The 21,237-nt window shown below is 43.5% G+C and overlaps 1 protein-coding gene across 1 annotated transcript in view; it reads left to right on the forward strand.

The window, feature by feature from the left end:
- LOC115099805 (probable ATP-dependent DNA helicase HFM1) overlaps positions 1-21,237 on the forward strand; it is a 451,200-nt gene that overhangs the window by 186,166 nt on the left and 243,797 nt on the right. The window contains exons 9-10 of the mRNA XM_029617654.1: positions 8,526-8,737; positions 8,817-8,894. Coding sequence (XP_029473514.1) covers positions 8,526-8,737; positions 8,817-8,894 — 290 coding nt within the window. The remainder of the gene's footprint in view (positions 1-8,525; positions 8,738-8,816; positions 8,895-21,237) is intronic.

The raw sequence follows: 21,237 nt of genomic DNA on the forward strand, positions 1-21,237 counted from the left end.
TTGGGGGTTTGCACTTGGCCTTGTTTGGGTTCAACATAGTTAGGTAGTCTGGTTGTTTGTTCCATTCTGCTTTGACATTACGTAAGACTGAGAGGCTGTGGGTGGCACCCTGCTATATGTGGCTAAGCCAGTCAAATCTTGCTCTGTCTCCATCTGCTGGTACGGAGGCAAAACCCAGGTGTCTGGATTGATCCGTGGTACTACAGGAACGAAAATTATCAGGTAAGAAACTAATTTTCCTTTAAGCAACCGATGATTAAAACCTTTGCACTATAGAAGCATTCTTGCTCTTATGGGTTACCCGGTACACAATCCAGGAATCTAGTGCATTATGATGGTTGCTGAACGAATACAGTAAAAGTACCACATAAGTCCATAGTTTTCAGTGAGAAATAAGTATATGGTCATTTGGGTCATCGCAGACCAATTCTCAAAATTGGCCCATTTCATACCTCTTTCTGGTCTGCCTTCTGCCCCAGAGCTGGCTCTTAACATGTATTTCAACTCTACAGCCTACCCAAACATGTACTCTCTGATCTTGGAATCCAGTTCATTGCCAAATTCTGGAGGAAACTATACCAGAAATTTAAGATGTCTTTGGACTTTTCATCAGCTTACCACCCACAGACCAATGGGCATACCAAACAAACCAATCAAAATTTCAAGGACTTCCCATAGACTTTTGTTACCTTGGCAGAATTCTGCAGTATTTTACTGCTTCACATATTTATATTTTGTAGCATGATGTAATGAGGCACAACCTGGTCTGAGGCAGGAAAACCTGATTTGGAATAAGAAAGAGAGAACCAAGATCTGGGTTAGACAGCAGAGGGTGCTGGAGGGTCTGAAGAGAACTATAATTCCCAGGTTTATGGAGGCACAGCTTGACCTGTGGGCTAGAGAAGAGGCAGAGCAGGCAGCTGAGCAGAGCTGCAGTGAATCAGACACACCTGAGCCAATGGTGATAGAGGAAGAAGGTGTGCCTGAATGGTTCAGGTGGTCTGAAAAGCCCAGCTCTTCAGAGCAGCGGGAGGAGGAGATGGACATAGATTCCCTAACAGAGTCCTCAGAAAGCAGCATGGAAACAGCATGAGTGACATTGTTAGGGGAAGGGCAATTTAATGTGTTATGAAGAATGTTTTTCTTTAGTTAAGCTACACTGTGTTTTCTGTTTGTTTGGCATGGGAAGGCTGCAACCTGCTGCACAACCGAGGGGAGTTGGGGCGGGTTGTGCAACTCCCAGGCAGGGCGGTTATTTGGCTGAGAAAGCCAGACAGTGTAGCCTTGTGCAAAGAGGAGTTTTCTGACCCACTTGAGACTATTAGGGGGGAACTTTACAAGAGAGACTGATATGTTTTGACCTCAAACTGTTGTGTTGTGTTTATACATGGGGAACTTGGCGGGACTGTGAGCCAGGTTGTTTCCAGGTTTAAGGACAGGCCATACAGAGGCCAGCAGGCCTGGTTATAATTTCCATCCATTCTTGGAAATCTTTTTTAATTTTAAATAATTGGACCATAATTTTTTTTAAACAGCTCCCTAGAATTCTTTACCACAAGAATCCTCAGATAACTAAACTCATCGCTCATTATCTGGAAAGAAGAAAGACTCTCGAGTATTATAATTTTGGAGCCTAGCAGAAACAATTCTGACTTAGAGTAATTGACTTTATAACTAGACAAATGACCATATAACTTCAGTACACTCATAAATACTGGTACAGATTTCACTGGATCCATCAAGAATATAATGAGAGCATATGCTCCCAGTTCCCTACCTATATTTCCCTTAACATCAGGATTATCTCTGATTGCAACTGCAAACGGTTCAGTGGCTAAATCAGACAATAGTGGAGAGTGGGCAGCCCTCCCAGTGCCTCTGGCAATACTGAAAATAGTGGAAAGAGAACATTTAACCTATATGCACACATTCATGCATTGCTACAATCCAGACAATTAATCTCTCAAATAGAAAAGACCATCAAAGGCTTTATCTGTAGCCAGAGAGGCTATCAACCCTGATACCCTTTTTCTTTAAGTGTAGGATAATGAAAAATAATGTTTCCTTTTATAAATATGCTTTATTCACTATGTATTATGTATCTTTTAACCTAAGATATAGTATTTTAGCCAACACTTAAATATCCAAGTTACTTAAAGAAATGGGCCAATAAGAGCTATACTCTGTACCATCTTTCCCTTTTTTTTATAAATCCCAGATGTGATTCCAGTGTTACCCATTGAATTGAACAAGGCTAATAAAAAGGGAGCCAAGTCTAGACGAAACATTCTATACATATCAATATGATTGCCATCAATCTGATTATTTATCATATGAGAGGGTGTTCACTACTTTCTGTATCTCCAACAAAAAGAACTGGAAGAGGTTAACTTCTCAGTCTGGCTAGGAGTTGCTACCAGTAGATTCAGCAATACTAAAAGCTTTTATATACTCCTCCTGGTGATGCATATAATATAGAAAAATGATCTACAAAAGCCTTTTAAATTCCAGAAAGATCATGAATAATAGAGCCCGAATTGTCCTTTTCACTAGCCATGAAAGTATCAGCCTTGTTGCCATGCTTGTAAAATTGAAATAAAGTGAATTTCAAAGATCTTTCAATTCTATCAACCTCAAGCAACTTAAATTAATCTTTTACTTTTCCAAGTAGATGCATGGTTTTAACCAGTTTTCTTTGTCTTGCTACAAAATCTAAAATTTTTGCTTTAGCAAATCATGTTTATTTTTAGTCTTTTTCTGAAGATAACCGGTATAAGCAATTATTTTACCTTTAAGAAATTGTTTAAAAGTTTCCCATTGTAAGGTGGGACTATACTCAGTCTTGGAATTGTGCAGACTGAATTCAGAGATTGCTTCAGATATTAATATCCAGAACTTGATATCCTCCTAAGATTGAGGTATTTAGCCTGTATTTTTTTCATTATTTATGTACAAATCTTATAATCTGCAACTCTAACAATATTCAGTGCGGTGAACGACCAACACACACAATAAACACATACAAATAACACACACAACCAATACACACACAAAACACATACAAATAAAAACGTTTAATGAAACCTAACCCCCCCCTTTAAATTTAATTAAAAACCTTCCTAAAAAAATGCTTTTATCAATTTACAAAAATGTAAATAATCAGACTTACTCCATATTTTGAATGGAACAGCATTCTATATCTCAGGGTCCATGATAGAAAAGGCCCTCTTTCTTGCAGTAAAGAATATTGCTTCACTGAAGGTACAGACAATAGTGACTGACTAGAAGAACGTAATGAACAAGCTGCAACATAACATATAACTCTATTATGTATACAATAAGTTTCATCATAAATGGCCTTATGCAATAAAACCAGAATTTTAAATGGTATTCTCTGAATTATAGATGACCAGTGAAGTCTTTCAAATGAAGAGTAACGTTCATTCCACTGAAGGCTGAAAATCACATATACTGTCGTATTTTGAATTACTTGCAAAACCCTTAACTAAACCAGCATTTAATGCAATACAATAATCTAAATTATTTATTACAATAGTCTGTACTACAAGGTGAAAGTCTTGAATGGGAAGTATTTATGACTGCACCTTGGGTTTGATGGCATTTAAATGCAGAGAAACCCCATAGGATGGTGATCAGAGAAACAACTAATTAAAATTGTATTCCTACTCCTTAATAAAACTATATTGGAGGAACACAAAAAAATAGTCAATCCTGCTATACATTTGGAGCCTGATATTTAGCACCACTTAGCTGGATAAGTTGGAATTTATTCAGCTAAGTGGCAGCGTTTGAATGTTCAGCCATGTTCAGTGGCTAATACTTAGCCGGATAACTATTTATCCAGCTAAAATTGTGAAGACAAAAACAATATACAAATTTTAAAAAGGCATGGGATAAACACTGAATCCCTGAAGGCTAGAGTTGGAAATTAAGAAAAGGGTGCATGAGGATAACACTGCATAATGCCCGCATTAAGAAAAAGGGGCGTGTATATGGAAATTTTAGAATTACTGCACCATGCGATAATATATCATTTCGCATCGGTAGTATTGCCTAGTGGGGAGAGGGAGAGAGAACATAGTAGAAATTTCATCTTTGTGAGACTTTCCTCATTCCAAATGTTGTCAAATCTTCACTGAGGTGGACCTTGCTGTTCCCTGGCCCCTAAACCACCACTAACACCTCACCTCGATCTATTACACGCCCCCTCCTATAGGCATATAAATAGTTGTACACTGTGAGGGCTTCCCCAGAGGCTCTCTCTCTACTCCATTTCCTCTTCCCAATTCCCTGTCCCTTCTCCTTCCCCAAGCCCAGAAATGGCCTGAATGCAATTCTAAAATTTTATTGCGATGCGCGACATGTGCATATTATAAAATCACCATTGTCTATATCTTGGTGGGATTCTTTCTCTTCCTGGTTCTCTAGTTTGGCCATTCACCTGCGAGGCCTAGTCGGCTTTGCTATTGGATTCCTTGCCCTATGCCTACTGTTATGTTTCTGTCTCCTGTGCATTTGCTCATGCCTGCAACAACTTTGTCCTAAGATGCTTTCTACTGCCAAGATTATGGTCTCTCAGAATAACTACGTGCCTACGCTATACGCTGAACCACGTGTTCTTGAAACTGAATCCCTTATACAAATTTTGAAAAGGCATGGGATAAACACTGAATCCCTGAGGGCTTTCCCAGAGGCTCTCTCTCTACTCCATTTCCTCTTCCCAATTCCCTGTCCCGTCTCCTTCCCCAAGCCCAGAAATGGCCGAAATGCAATTCTAAAATTTTATTGCGATGCACGACATGTGCATATTATAAAATCAGCATTGTCTATATCTTGGTGGGATTCTTTCTCTTCCTGGTTCTCTAGTTTGGCCATTCACCTGCGAGGCCTAGTCGGCTTTGCTATTGGATTCCTTGCCCTATGCCTACTGTTATGTTTCTGTCTCCCGTGCATTTGCTCATGCCTGCAACAACTTCGTCCTAAGATGCTTTCTACTGCCAAGATTATGGTCTCTCAGAATAACTACGTGCCTACTCTATACGCTGAACCACGTGTTCTTGAAACTGAATTCCTTATACAAATTTTAAAAAGGCATGGGATAAACACTGAATCCCTGAGGGCTTTCCCAGAGGCTCTCTCTCTACTCCATTTCCTCTTCCCAATTCCCTGTCCCGTCTCCTTCCCCAAGCCCAGAAATGGCCGAAATGCAATTCTAAAATTTTATTGCGATGCGCGACATGTGCATATTATAAAATCAGCATGTCCATGTGTGCACACCAGAAACTACGCGTATATGGATGCCCGCACATACTTTTGAAAGTTTCCCCCTGTGTGTTTTGTTTTTTTGAGGCTGAATACTATAGTTTTATTTAGTTTACTGTGATTTGGAGATTTTATGTATGTATCTTATGTGATGGCTCACCGTCCGTGAGGCCTCGAGCGCCGCTCTTCCATCTCCAGTCCTGAGTCGCCACCAGTTGCCCCGGTCCCTGGAGTTCGATATGTTCACATAACTCCCTGAGTCCATGCCTCTGCTGGCCCTGGTTTCGCTGGGCTTTTGGGTACCTTTCAGGCAGGGTTGGGGGTACACAGTCCCCCCCAATCCCCAGAGACAACACAAAGAGCAGGATAGTTCCTTCAAAGCAGTTTAATAAGTAACAACTGGAGGCATTACATGGGGTTTGTCCCCTCCCCCTCCAGCCCTCTGATTCCCTTACAAGCAGTGCTAGTTCAGAGCACTCATTTACCTCCTCTGTTCAACCCTATTACAAGCCCTAACCCCACAGGCTCCTTTAGGGGAAAGAGTATCCTTCACCCAGCCACCTGGATTACCCCGTATCCATGCCTGAACTGGAGGACTCCTCTATCCCTGAACCTACCTCCATCTCCTCCCCCTCTGACTCCGAAGAGCTGGGTTTTTGTGGCCAGTTCCACCAAGGGGGCACACCCTCTTCCTCCACCTCCATGGACTCATCGGTGTCTGCCTCATTAGCGTCTATGCCCTTCACCTGTTCGCCTTCAGGCTTTCCTCCCCTGTCTGGTGGTGTTTCAGGGAAGCTGGGATTCGTAGTTCTTCTCTTCTTCCCTTGCGCCCCCTGCTGTCTGGCTCTGGTACTCTTGCTGCTCTTATGGCAGCTTGTCAGCTCCTGCCTGCGGCCGGGCTGCGCTACATCACACTTATTACGAACTGGTTTGAGCCATATCTGATGGTATATGCATTTTCTTAAATAAATAGATTGTGCCATCTGAATATTGCCATTCTTGGCTGGCTTCCCCTTCACCAGGAGCTGTGTACTGTTAAGCTTTAGAAAGCTGTCCTTACAGGGAAATTCAGTAAGTCCAGCAGTCGTTTTTAAAAGAATATTACTAGGTTGCTCCCTTCAGCCTTCTCGGGATCACCAAGCACCCTAATGTTGCGACATGAATGATTCTCCAACTGATTGAGTTTGTCTAGTGCGGAGGTATAATTTAATTCCAACTTGTCAATTTTAGCTCTAGCTGAGGTGAATGTCATTTTGAGATTGATTACCTTCATATCAACTTTTATGCGAGTCGCATTATGCTGAACTGCTTCTACTAACTGAGCCATTTTGTCTATAATAACCTCCAGATGAGAGTCAATTTATCAATGATCTTGATAGCAAATACTTCCATTAACTTTTGAATATACATGTTATTTCTAGAGTGATTTACTATCCCTGTTCCAGTCTCTTCATCAGAGGCTGAATTTTCCACGTGCCCCACTTTCTCCATACACTGCTTAGTAGCTAATTTTTTTAATCTCCCTGATCTGCCTACAGAAAGGGGTTTGCCCTTTTTCTTACTTCTTTAGCTATTTTTTTCAATGGTCACTTTGGCACCAGCTGTGATCAAGATAAGAAAATCAGCTTAGGCCTGGCTGAAGCACACACATGGAGCAGCTACCCTTCTCAGAGCACTACTGGAAGTCTTCCCCATTTATGAGTATTTTTAAGAATAGATTTGTATTTCAATTTTGGAGGTAGATGATTATGTACTCAATGAGCATTTGTAAGTGCTTCAGCTGGCAGTTGTATGATTTTAAAACAGTGTCTTCTTTACAAGTTACTAGCTATCAAGGTAGCCATCATAATAGGCACTCCCAGCATCGAACTACCTTCATTTGCCTTCTATTAATCATAGGCCAAAGGTTCATTTTTAAAGTTTTGTTTTTTTTATATTATGCAGATAAAATGCACTTATCTTGTGTCTTTTGGAAGAACAAACTCCCCGACATGGGACCATGTTTTGAGCGTCTGCATCAGGGACATTCTGTCTTGTAACATCAATCGTTTTTTTAATATTTTGTAGAAGAAATTGTTGTTTACCATTTTTGCCATGGTTTACTTTCTTCGCTAAATGAACCTTAGGCCTACGTTTAAATAGAAGGCAAATGAAGGTAAATTGCTGCTGGGAGTGCCTATTGATGGCTAGTAAGTTGTAAAGAAGATACTGTTTAGTTTTATGATACAATTGTGCTCTTCAGTTATTACACCATGGTTGTTGTCAGTTATATGATCCCTTCATTAATTTCCTATTCTTAAATAGTCACATGGCAGTGTTTGAAATATGTGCATTGCAAATGCTAATCCTTTGTACATGTTTGAGGCACACACAACTTAGTTATAGTAAAATATCAAAAGTCATATAAAGGAAGATAAAAATCTTAATTTATCATAGTTAATTGTATTTTTATGATACTTTTATTTTCTTATATGTGTTATCAAACATTTTTAAAAACTCATATGAAAAATGAAATATGTAGTAGGAAATTTTCTTGAAAGTAACTAATAAATTTCAGGTAAACTGGTAACTGCCTGTTCCCAGTAGCAGTATTAAGGTCACAAAACCATAGAAATAAAAAAAAAAAGTTAATTAGGAAAATATTTGGAGAAATTGCATGTGTCATGTAAAAAAACATTAGAAAAAATGAAGCAGCAGTACTTACTCGATGACTCAAAATATCAGCTTAGCTATATTTTGCTTATATTGCTTCTGATTTACAGTAGGTTTTGATAATAGATCTCATTTTTTGTACATTTTGGGTTTTTTTTAAGTGAAAGATATTTGTCTTTTATTTTTGACTACATAAAACTTGTTTAAAAAATATCCTTCCATAAGTCTGCAGTTCATGCCAGTTTCATGTTTAACATGTATGGTTGGTATGATATTTGATTGAGGCTCTGATAAAGGTCAACACAGAGATGCAGTGTCTGAGTTTACCTAGATTTAAAATAATGGGAATATCAAAGTAGAAAGAGCTTTCACATATATAAATCAGAATGAAAAAAGAGGATCTTAATGACACTGGGAACAGTTCAGTCCTGCTCAGGATATGATAATTTATTTTTGACCGAGATGTCAAATTTTTGTCCTGAATTTTTCTATGTCCTGAGAAAGGGTGATTCGATGCCATTATTTTTATTTGAAATATAGCGCTAGTGTTGATACTAAATGTGAAAATAACACCTTATTCTTCATTACAGATTGCAGAATGGCTTTCCCATGGCAAAGCAACAGCTGTATGTCTGAAAATAGATGAAACACATCGACCAGTAAAGCTGCGCAAAGTAGTACTAGGTTTCCCCTGCAGCAGCAGTCAAACAGAATTTAAATTTGATTTAAGCCTTAATTACAAAATATCGAATGTTATACAGACATACTCAGACCAAAAACCAGCACTTGTGGTATGCAAGACTTTCTTGTTTAATTTTAAATAATGTTACGTTTTTAGTACAAAGAAATTAAAATTCTTTCTTTATTACAGTTTTGTGCCACAAAAAAGGAGTACAGCAAGCTGCTTCTGTTCTTGCAAAAGATGCAAAATTCATTATGAATACAGAACACAAACAAAGGTATTCTATATATCTTCTATTTCTATATTGGTAAGCTATGTTTGGAAAACCCCCCCATAATTATGTTTTCATTAGGCAACATCTTGAATTCTGCTTTTGCTTGTATCCTCAATTTGGAAAATACAATTTATTAACAGTACTGAAATGAATGACCTGATTCCTGATGATTAAATATAACCAGTTTTACATGTTTGTACTTCCTATACAATTAATTGTGATCTATGATGGAGATCATGGACTCTTTTCAAAGTTTTTCAGTCTTGTATCGGGGCATTTCCGGGTAATAAAGTTTCTTCTCACTGTTGGATAAATATTCGTAATTAGGCCAGCAATCACTGGAAAATCATATTACAAAATAGAGTATAGGGCTGATGTATTAAAAGTCTGTAATAGTTTTGCTTTGGTATAAGATCAAAAGTGGCATAAATCTTTAATAAATCAGCCCCTGTGTGTGACAAAATTTCAAGCAAGAAATGGAATGCAGCATGCTAATTTTGTTATTGAACTATTTCTAGTGGTCATTTCTATATTACTACTAGACCTACCATAAAGGAGTATATGTTAGACCTGCCTTAAAAGTCCAGAACCAGACATTTAGCCTGGTCCACCTTAAGACAGCTCTCAAGGAAATCCTGGTTGCAGGGCATTTCTCCTGAGGGTTAAGAAGGCAGGTCCCACAGAGGAGAGAGAGCTCCAGACTAGACTTTGAGAAAGCAGGAACTTTGTTAAACAACTTGTGTATTTAAATTGCTGCAGTTTTGTTTCCAGCACTGCGGAGGTAAGCAGGCTTGTGATTTGTTAATTTTTGTATTGTAATTAATAATAATTGCAAAAGCATAGCCAGAGTCTAGAAACATTTTTTTCTCTGGCAAGCCAAAAGTCACTCAGGGTGTCATATATGGTGTTAGTAGTGGGATTTCTGTGCTAAGTGACTGTACAGGCAGAGACCCATGCCAGAAAAGAGAGAAAAAAAAAAGGTAAAAGCAGCCCGGAGTTCATGATCCACCACCACCAGCAGCAATAGCCAGGGACATTGTTAGGACTGGGCACAAGAGCCTGTGCCCTGAATCTTAGCTGCTGCCCTAAAAAGGTCTTCCTTTGATTCACTGTACTGGCTTCGCTCTGCACAGCCTGCTTTCCAGGTCTATCTACAGTGTAGCACAGAGTCTTCACTGCACGACAGGCTGCGGAAACTAAGAGCATGTGCAGTGCTGCTGGTCCCTTCAGCTCCTTCCTTCTACTGGCATACTTCCACTTTGAAATAGGAAACGTGCCATTAGAAGGAGGGGGCTGTGGGGACCGGCAGTACTGCACATGCTCTCTGTCTCTGGCCTGTCATGAGGTGAAGGCTCCTCTGTGCTGTGTTGCTGATAGACCTGGAAAACAAGCAACACAGAGTGCTTCTAATCCTGCTTGCTGGGTCAACCTTCCAATGCTGGAGTGAAAGGTAAACTGGGAAAAAAGAAGAGAGATGAGTGGGAGGAAATATTGAGGGAAAGAGAAAGATGTGAAAGAGTGGGAGGTGGGATTAGGAAGGGAAAGGAGGAAAGGATGACAGCAGTAATTGAGAGGGAAGAGTGATAGGGAAAGATGGGAAGAATAGAAGTGAGATACAAAAGAAGGGGTTGATAGTAAGGGGAAGAGTGAAGGCAGGAGAGAGACCAGAGATGAGGGCAAGATTGGGAGGAAATGAAAGGTGGGAAGAGGGAAGAAGAGGAGGATAGGAAAGTGGAGGGGAAAATTGAGAGAAGATTGGGTGGAAGAGTGGAAACATGGGGATTCAGGGACTGGGTGAAAGAATAGATACCCAGGGATTGGATGGGATATACAGGGATGTGGGAATTAGGCAATCTAGTGGGAGGTATGAGTTAGGAGTGTGTTAGATGGGCTAGGGTGTAAAGGTGCAGAAATGTGGAGAGAAATGGTATAAAGGACCTGGGGAAGGTATGAGAGGCACTGGAAAAGGTTAGAAGGCTGTAGACAGAATGAGAGACAGAGGGAATCTGTGAATGAGCAAGGAAGATGTGATCTTCCTGTTCCTGATCATACCCGTATCAGTCCAGACCAGTGAGTTGTGCATTCCTACCAGCAGATGGAGTCAGAGAACAAAAGCTTTGGGCACTACTACATAACCGAAAGTGCCATCTGACTCCAGAAGATGGTAGAGGTGCACTCCTGCAGTCTGTTAGTTAGTAAAAAAAGAGAGACAGCTAGTTAGTAGTTAGTGAATTTGCTTCCTGAAGTGTTAGGCACCTTCGTGGGCCATCCCTCAGTAGAAGCCGGGCTTCTGGGGGCGTTGGACACTCCTGTCTGAGCTTCGCCCGCAACGGTCCAGTGGGTTCGATATCCAGGGGCTCCTAGTTCCCTCGACCACTGAAGAGGCTCCTTTTCCTCTGGTCCTTCTCAGACTCCTTGGATAGCGGAGTAAAGTTTAAAAAAAAATAAATAAATATATATATATATATATATATATATATATATATATATATATAAAGGAAGCAAGATCTTCTCAAGGTAAGAGGAGTCTGATTTGGGGACGGACCGGGCCGTTTTTTTCCGGCACTCCAGTTGGAGAGGAGGAAGTTGGACCCCCCTCTGATCTTGTCGACGTCCTGGGGCTCCAGGTAGCTTGATGGGGGGGGGAGGCCTTTGCACGCGAGGTAGGCCACATTTTTCTGCTCGCAGCTCTCGCCAGCGGGCTATTGTGAGGGCATTTTTGCGCCTGCAAGGAATTGTTTATTTTTGGCTCCAGCTGCCGCATGGAGGCTTCTCGACTGGAAATTTCCCCTCTTTGCCGATGACCGCTTGGCTACGCGAGCCGGCTCATGGCACCCCGAGTAAAAATGCCGACATGCCGTGCGTGTGGCGTGGCAACACAGGCCCTGGATTCTTTTTCCCTCTGTGCGGCCTGTACTTCGGGGCAGGAGAGATCATCATCGGGGAGAGAGGCCTGGCAGGCAAAGGCTTCGTTCCTCAGGGCCAATGCCTCCCTCAGCAAAGGAGGAGGGCTCGCGGCGGAGGTCGCGGGAGGAGGACGCCCCTCCCATTCTATCCCCTGTAGAGCAGGTTTGCTCCTTTGGGGATGACTCTGTGCTACCGGACCCCCCAGCTGAGGGGGGTGACAATTCGGGGGAGTTCTGTCCAGAGTTTGTGCTGCTGCTACACCAAGCACTCCTGGCTAGGAAACAGGCGATACTGAAGAGAGCAGCACGGCTGGATGTTCTGTCGGAGCCTCCACCCAAGCGGGTATCCACAGGACCCCTGGACCTTCAGCAACCTTCAGGGGTTCGGCAGGTGGCCAGAGTCGAGGATAGGCTGCCGGCCCCACTCAGAGATACCACGATTTCCGCAGTAGATCAGGATCCGGGACTCACCCATGATATGGGTTTAATGGTTTATTAAATTTTATATACCAACACATCGGACAGGCCTTCACATTGGTTTACAAAGCATAAATAAATTAGAAATACAATACAATTCATAAATAGTAACAGCTAAAAACTATATAGAGTAAAAGAATAAATTAGCTGTTAAGAAAGATAAAAATCATAAAAATAAACAATTAGACATAGTTATAAAAAAAAACCAAAACATTGAAATAAAACTTATTAAATTAAATGGCGTACTAATAACGTAAGAATGGTGGCTCCTCAGAGTGGTTTGCAGATAAAACATGCTTATACTATGTTGCTAATTTCTGACAGTGCTGGTTAACTAATTCATACTCTTCAAATGCGCATTTGAACAGCCAGGTCTTTAGTTCGGCTTTAAATTGCTTCTTTTCGGTGGTAAGTCTCAGTGAAGTAGGTAAAGAATTCCAGATTTTTGTTCCTGCGATGGATATAACACGCTCCCTTACATGGGATAATCTAGCTGATTTAATGGTAGGGATTGAGAGAAGACCTTTGCCGATCGCAAGTCTCTTTGGGGTACGTGAAGACGTATTGATTGTTCAGCCATTCAGTATGTTCGCCATAAATAACATTATGGATTATGCAAGCCGCTTTATATTGGATTCGGTATTGCACTGGAAGCCAATGCAGTTTAATCAATGTTGGTGTAATATGGTCGCACTTTCTCTGACCAGTTAAAATCTGTGCTGCAGCATTCTGCAGGACCTGCAAGGGGCGGATGCTGGACTGTGGCAATCCAAGAAGCAAAGCATTGCAATAGTCGAGATTTGCAAATATAAGACACTGTAAGACAGATCTAAAATCGGTAAATTCTAAAAACGGTTTTAATCTTCGCAGCGTAAGTAGTTTAAAATAACCGTCTCTCAACTTTAAAGAAATATGTTTTTTAAAAGAAAATTCAGTATCAATGATAATGCCTAAATTGCAAGTATTAAAGCAAGGATTTATCTTTACAGTATCAGTAAAAGACAACGACGGGATGCTAGTAAGGTGGCATTTACATTCGAGAAATAATATTTCCGTTTTGTTTGCATTTAAAATTAAGTGTAAGTGATGAAGCAATGTTTTTAAAGATGACATATATATTTTAATTAAAGCTAACGTTTCTTCGATAGATGTTTCTATAGGTACTAAAAATTGGATGTCGTCTGCATACACATAAAATTTTAATCCCAGGCCATTTAAAAAGTGACAAATTGGTAAAACATAAATATTAAAAAGTGTGGCAGACAACGTAGATCCCTGTGGAATACCTGTAGCTAAGATCACCTTTTCTGATAAGATATTATTTATTTTTATTTGGTATGAGCGGTTGATAAGAAAAGAAGAAAACCATTTAAAAACTGTGCCGTTTATCCCAATCTCAGTTAATCATTTCAATAAGATAGTATGATCAACAGTGTCAAATGCTGACGACAAATCTAACAAGACTAAAAAGTAACTTTTTCCAGTATCGAAGCCTCTTAAAACTGTGTCCATAAGAGCAATAAGCAAAGTTTCAGTATTAAAATTTTTTCGAAACCCAAATTGATTGGGGAACAGAATATTATTAGATTCTAAGTAAGTATCAAGTTGTTTTTGAGAAACCTTTTGGGTGATGGGAACCAGGACAACCTGGACCCAGATGAGCTGCCACCCTAGGAGGGTGATGATCCCAGCGTGGTGCACTTGTTTAAGTGTGAGGAGCTCCGGCCTCTTATCCCCCAGATCTTGGAGGTCTTGAGGATCAAGGTGTCGCAGGAAGAGTCCGACAGCAAAGGAGTTAACCCAGTCCTGGATGGGATTCAGGGTCTGACGACTTCCTTCCCATTGCCAAGAAGGTCCGCAAGCTGGTGACCTGGGAGTGGGACTCGCCAGATGCGGGTTTGAAAGTGGGTAGATTGATGGCGAAAATTTACCCCCTATCGCAAGATATTTTGGATCTTCTGAAGGTACTGAAGGTGGACACGGCGGTGTCTGCCATGACTAAGAAGACCACCATTCCTGTGGCCGGAGCTGCAGCACTGAAGGACATACAGAACCGCAAGCTGGAGATTCAGCTTAAGCAAGTCTTCGAGGTCTCTGTGCTGAGTCTTTGTGCGGCTATTTGTGCCAGCCTCATGCAGAGAGTCTACCTTTGTTGGGTCCAGGAAGCGTCCGCGGCTCCAAGTGCTGACGGTGGTGGGCCCTTGCAGATTGTGCGATTGGAGGCAGGCATTGCCTATGTCGCAGACGCTGCTGACAGTGGTGGGCCCTTGCAGGTTGTGCGATTGGAGGCAGGCATTGCCTATGTCGCAGACGCTTTGTATGACTTGGTTCGGACCTCGGCACATAGTATGGTATCTGCTGTCACAGCTCGTAGACTCCTCTGGTTGCTGAATTGGTCAGCAGATTTGTCGTCCAAGTCTCAGCTCTGTAACCTCCTCTTTAAGGGCAAGCTTCTCTATGGGAAGGACCTGGACCAATTGGTAAAATTACTTGGGGAGTCCAAGGGCAACCGGCTTCTGGAGGATAGGAAACTTTCAGGGAAGGTTTTTCCCCCTCGAGCTCGTTTTCGGGATTCTCACAGATTTTACACTGGTAGGTCTTCAGCTCCTTCGGAGTCCAGGCCGGCCTCGGGGCATCAGCAGTACTTTCGTGGTGGTCATCGCCCAGGCAGAGAATGCACGGGCCAGGGTGCTGGACGTGGAAAACCCTCCCAATGAAGCCAGGGGCAGCCATTCCATCATAGAAGCTGTCAGAGGCAGATTGTCAAGCTTTTACACAGAGTGGGCAAGGATTACCTCTGACCGCTGGGTCTTGGATGGTCTGGGACAGTTACGCTCTCGAGTTTTCACGCCTGGTGCAGGAGGCCTTTGTGGAGTCTCGCGTAGCTTCGCGGGCCAAATGTGAGGCAGTGCAGGGGACTCTACAATGGCTTCTCGACCTCCAGGACCATTGTTCCAGTTCCCCTAGTGGGAACTGGAACAATGGCCCTGGAACAATGTGGTTCCCAAGAAAGAGGGTACCTTTCGTCCCATTCTGGATTTGCAGAAGATGAACAGGTGCCTGAAAATCCCCCGTTTTTGCATGGAGACCTTGAGGACAGAGGTGGCCGCTCTGGGCAAAGGGTAGTTTCTCGCATCCTTAGACTTCACCGAGGCGTCTCTCCACATCCCAGGATCAACAGCAGTATCTCCAATTCAAGGTGCTGGGTCAATATTTCCAGTTTCAAGCTCTTCCTTTTGGCCTGACGACGGCTCCACATACCTTCACCAAGGTCATGGTGGTCATGGCGGCATTCCTGCGCAAGGAGGGAGTCCTAGTTCACCCGTATCTAGACTACTGGTTGATTCGAGTGAAGTCACGGGAGGACTGCGAGAGATTTGTCCAGAGGTGATGCTCACCTTGCAGAAGCTCGGCTGGGTCATAAATGTCCAGAAGAGTCACTTGGAGCCCACTCAGTTGCTGGTTTACTTGGGAGCGCTTTTCGATACCTCCCAAGGCAAGGTTTTTCTAGCATCGGACCGTGTGACGAAGTTGCAAGATCAGGTCAAGGCCCTCCTTCAGAGGAAGGATACAACGGTTTGGCATCACTTACAAGTCCTGGGATCCATGGCCTCCACCTTGGATTTGGTCCCGTGGGTGTTCACTCATTTGCAGTCGTTGCAGCGTGCACTGTTGTCGAGGTGGAGCCCGGTATCGGAACAGTTCCATGTACTGTTACCTCTGCTTCCAGAGTTAGTCTGTCATGGTGGCTTTTGCGCAGCAACCTGGAACAGGGAGTGGATTTGGATCTGTCGAATTGGGTGGTTATCTCCACAGATGCCAGTCTGTCAGGCTGGGGAGCAGTTTGCCTAAACAAATACTCTCAAGGTCTTTGGTCCCCAACAGAAAGATCCTGGTCCATCAACTGCCTTGAGACAAGGGCTGTCCGATTGGCCCTGCGAGCATTTCTGCCCCTAGTCGAGAACAGAATGGTTTGAGTGTTCTCAGACAATGTGACGATGGTAGCTTACATCAACCGGCAAGGCGGGACAAGGAGTCTCGCAGTGGTGCTGGAAGCAAGGCTTTTGTTCACTTGGGCGGAGCGCCATCTCAAAGGAATTGCCATGTCGCGGGGGTGGAAAATGTTCAGGTGGACTTCCTCAGCAGGCAACAGCTCGATCTGGGGGAGTGGGAGCTAGCTCACGAAGCTTGGAACCTCATTTGCGCCAGGTGGGGCGTGCCTCAGTTGGATCTGATGGCAACTCGGGCCAATGCGAAGACAGAATGCATTTTCAGTCGTCCAGAGGTGGATTTGGTAGGATTAGATGCCCTAGTGTGTCCTTGGCCCACGGGAATTCTTCTCTATGCCTTCCCCCCTGGCCTCTCATCAGTTGACTTCTCTGACTCATAGAGAGACATCCAGGCAGCGTAGTGCTGGTGGCTCTGGAGTGGCCGTGCCATCCACGGTTCGCGGACCTGGTTTGAATAGTGCTGGAAGGTCCCCTGCAGCTGGCTCATCTCCCGAGCCTGCTCAGTCAAGGGCCCATATTTTCGGATAGGGAGGATCACTTCCCTCTCGCGGCTTGGCTTTTGAGAGGCGATGATTGCGATTGAGGGGAAATTCAGAGCAGGTCATTTTCACTTTTCTTCAGGCGCGTCGACTGGCTACTTCTATGGCCTATGTTAGAGTCTGGAAGCTGTTTGAGGCATGGTACCTCCAGTGCTCCTTGGATCCATTGTCAACGGAGGTTCCCCAGGTGTTGGATTTCCTTCAACAGGGGTTGGCTAAGAGTTTGGCTTTCAATTCCCTTCGGGTCCAGGTATGGCCTTAGGTGCCTTAAGGGGCAGGTTTCACGGTCGGTCGCTGGTGGTTCATCCAGATATTTCACAGTTCCTCAAGGTAATCAAACATTTATACCCTCCCATTCGCCCATTATGTCCGGATTGGCGCTTGAACTTGGTGCTTCATGTGCTTTGCGAAGCCCCTTTGAGCCTTTACGCAGGGCTCTGATTAAAGATTTGACTTTGAAGACCGTTTTCCTGGTAGCCATTTGTTCTGCGCGACGGATTTCAGAGTTGCAGGCTTTGTCGTGTCAGGATCCTTTCCTTAGGATTTACGATGATATTTATTTATTTAAACATTTTTATATACCGCCTTTACAAATTAAATTTGATCAAATCTGTTTACAGTAATAAAATAAAGGAATAAATATAAATTATAAAAGAAGTAGGAAAAAATTTTCAAAAACTGGTTAATATAAACAAAAATAAATAAGAATCTTTACATTTAAAAAAAGCAACAGTAAAAGAACTAGTACCTAAAGAAACCGCAGGAGTTACATGTGTTTTGGGGGCAGAGAGTGACTTTTATTTACTTTTTTTTATTGTTCTCTATTGGGATTTTGAATGCTATCTGAAAAAGATATGTTTTTAGATATTTTTTAAATTGTAGTCTGTTTGATATTTGACAGAGTTTCACCGCACACGGTTCCTTCTTTCGATCCCAAGGTGGTGTCTGCCTTTCATGTCAATCAGGCAGTGGATCTGCCAGGATTTTCGCAGTGGTCCCGGGATTCACCTCAGGAGAAGGAGCTTCATCTTTTGGATGTGCGTCACGCTCTTTTGCACTATTTGGAGGTTACCAATGACTGCCGGCGGTCAGACCATCTGTTTGTCTTTTTCGGTGGATCTAAGAAAGGTGACAAGGCTTCTAAGGCGACGATTTCGTGCTGGATTAAGGAGGCTATCTGCTCAGCCTATGTTGCCCGAGGGTGTCTGGTCTCCTTGGGTCTGAGAGCTCATTCCATTAGAGCCCAGGCTACCTCCTGGGCTGAGTGTCAGCTTCTGTCACCACAGGAAATCTTCAGAGCGGCGGTTTGGTCCTCCCTTCACATTTTCACCAAGCATTATCACTTGGATTTTAGGTGGCAAGATGAACCGTCCTTCGGTGAGAGAGTTCTGTGGACGGGTCTTTCAGGTTCCCGCCCAGTGTAGGGTGGCTTGGGTTCATCCCACTGGCCTGGACTGATCTGGGTATGTTCAGGAAAGGAAAATTAGTTCTTACCTGCTAATTTTCGTTCCTGTAATACCACAGATCAGTCCAGAGGCCCACCCCCATTTCAGATTCCAAAAGACTGCCTTGAGAGGTGATGTTTCCTGAAGAAAGAAATTTGTTCTATTGCAGATGCTCTAGAGGTGGTCTAGTGGGTTTTCGTTTTCTCTGTTATGGGCGAGGGGTTGGCTGTTGTATTTTTGGGTTCCAACCCCTTCGCCCTTTAGTAAGGTTAGTTGTTTGGGCTTGGGTACAGGCCAATACTGAGGGACTGCAGGTGGCACTCTCAGTTATGTAGCAGTGCCCAGAGGATTTGTTCTCTGACTCCATATGCTGGTAGGAATGCACAACCCACTGGTCTGCACTGATCTGTGGTATTTCAGAAACGAAAATTAGCAGGTAAGAACCAATTTTCCTATATTGCCCAATGACCTAGATTGCTCACTTTCAGAGACAGGATGTTTGATTCAATGAACCTCTGATCTGACCCAGCATGAGCACTTATCTTGAGGGGGACAGGTCTATGAAAGGAGATCAGAGATAATGGAAATGGGGGAACTAGGGAGGAAGTGAAAGGGGTGGGGAATAAGAGACTGAGTAGAGGTTAAGAGGCAGAAGAAGGGGAAGAGTATTGTAAAGAGTTGGAGCTAGTGAGGAGATGAGAGCCAGAGGAAGGTAGATGAGGGCTGAGAAGGGGTTGCAGATCCCCAAGAGGCCTGAAGCTTCTATGTGTGGGGTCTGGCTGGTTTATTGATGCAGGTGGTTGCTGGTGGCAACCTGCAGCCAAAACTGCAACTGCATTGGCAAGAGGGGCTTGGTCTATCTTTTCATCTGAGAAGAAACTGATGTTATCTGTGAAAAGAAATTAAAGTGTTTGGCAAGCTGTCAACTGGTGTGCACAGGAGTGTGATGTATTGCATCATAATGGTTAGATTGCATACCAATTATGGGAGGGGTGGAGGAAATGGTAAATGATCCTAGCTGTGGGACACCAATCCGCTATTAGGGGTTGCAAGGCCATATGTAGATTCTAAAAGAAATGGTGGCTTTTGCAGACCTGCACTGTACAGAATGGTGGGCAATTAGTGATAGTGACTCAAAGGTGACAGGATCAGCTTTTCTCTTGTCTGCCTTGGACTTCAGTGTCAGAAGTGGAACAAAGTCTGGGGCATTATTCTGTTTCCTTTTCAGTGCCAAAGACTGAAAGCACGTTTCATCCCATTCTGGATTTGAAGATGGTGAACATATATATGAGAGTGCCACTCTTTAGTAGGGAGAATTTCCATACCATCTTTGCTTTTATAAGGTCAGAGGAGCTTCAGGAATCCCTGGATCTATCGGAGGCATATCTGCATATTTCCATTCGGAGAGAAGATACAAATTTCTTTGGGGTTGCTGTGCTAGGAGGTCATGTCCAGTTTCAAGCCTTTGAATTGGTTTGGCGAATGTACCACACAGTTTTACAAATGTCATGGTAGTAATAAAGGAGTCCTTGTATTTGGCCTTCTTCTCTTACCCTTCTGTCCTTGTTTGAGTGCATCTCCTGCTAAATCCTGCCTGCCACCACAACTTGAGCACTCAACTCGAATGAGAAGTAGCCAGTTCAGGCAGAAGACCATGACACTTGACCACCTTTGTTCCTGTGTAAGCCTGCTGTTCCTGGATCCAGCCCCCCTACTGCTCTGGGGATTACCCTTACCAGTAGTCCAAGCCATCACAATGCGGTGACGACATCTGACAGCACTGACCTGGATGCTCTTTCAGAGGGCAGAAAGGAAAGTTTTTCTGTGCATGTGCGAGAATTTCTGCGTACCAGCCCTGTCTCCGCAGTCATTTTTATCCACTGCTGCTGCAAAATATTGCTCTCTCTCACCAAAGAGAATACTTTTTCTTGCTAGCTTTTACTTCTTTTACCCCTCTTTAATTTATTTTATTTTATGCTTCTAGTTTCCTCATAAAAAAAGTTTTCTGTTAGCCATGTCAGGGTGTTATGTTTTAACTTGGTTTGTGGGCCCTTGGGTCGTGGAGAGAGCTGACTCCACCCACAGGGAGGAGCCCTGTGGGGACTCTCCACAACAGGCGCGGTCTCAGTAGTGATGGACACAGGAATCAGAGAATATTTATTATACAGCAAAGAGAAACCCGAGGAGCGGGTGGTAAACTCAGTCCTGGAATTAGAAGACCTGGGATGGATTCTTCTGTAGTGGTCCACAGGGCAGGGTATCCCGGGGAATCCTTGTTTCTGGATAACCTTGTGCGAGGTAGCTCCAGTAGTGATCCGCCGTGCAGGGTTGACCGGAGGCAGATGTGAGTAACTGATACAAGACAGCGTAATCCGGTAATGGTCCGCAGGGCGGGGTAACCCGGAAAGTACTTGCTTCAGATATAGCTTGTACGTTGTAATTCTGGTAGTGGTCCGCAGCGTGGGGTAAGCCAGAAGTAGGTGTTAGCAATTGGCACAAGACAGCGTGGATCCAGTAGTGGTCCGCAGAGCGGGGTAACCCAAGGATCCACACAGCAGGATAGATGTGGTAACGAAGAGTAGATCTTGTAATCACAATGCAGTAGAGAATTCGTAGTAGCAACAGCGGAGATCCGATGCAGGAGAACTCACTTAGCTGAAGAAGGTGAAACAGGCAGGAGAGGCTCTCTGAGGAGCGGATAGCCCTGAGTGCAGCAAGGCCCCTGAGGAGCGGGTACCTGAGTCACTCAGCCAGGAACGCCGGTTCAGCGATGCGAAGCGTCTCAGAGAAAGGAATAGCAAGATGAAATCCTTGCTATCTCGTAGGTAGGAAAATCCGGTTAGCTTAAATACACGTAGGCAGTGATGTCATGCGGAGGGGACACCCTCGAGGTTCCCACCATGACATATACAAGAAGGAGGCAGGCGCGCACGCGCGTGCCCTAGGTCACTCCGGTTTCAAGATGGCGA

Source organism: Rhinatrema bivittatum, chromosome 10 (genome assembly GCF_901001135.1).
Source record: "Rhinatrema bivittatum chromosome 10, aRhiBiv1.1, whole genome shotgun sequence".
Classification (NCBI taxonomy): domain Eukaryota; kingdom Metazoa; phylum Chordata; class Amphibia; order Gymnophiona; family Rhinatrematidae; genus Rhinatrema; species Rhinatrema bivittatum.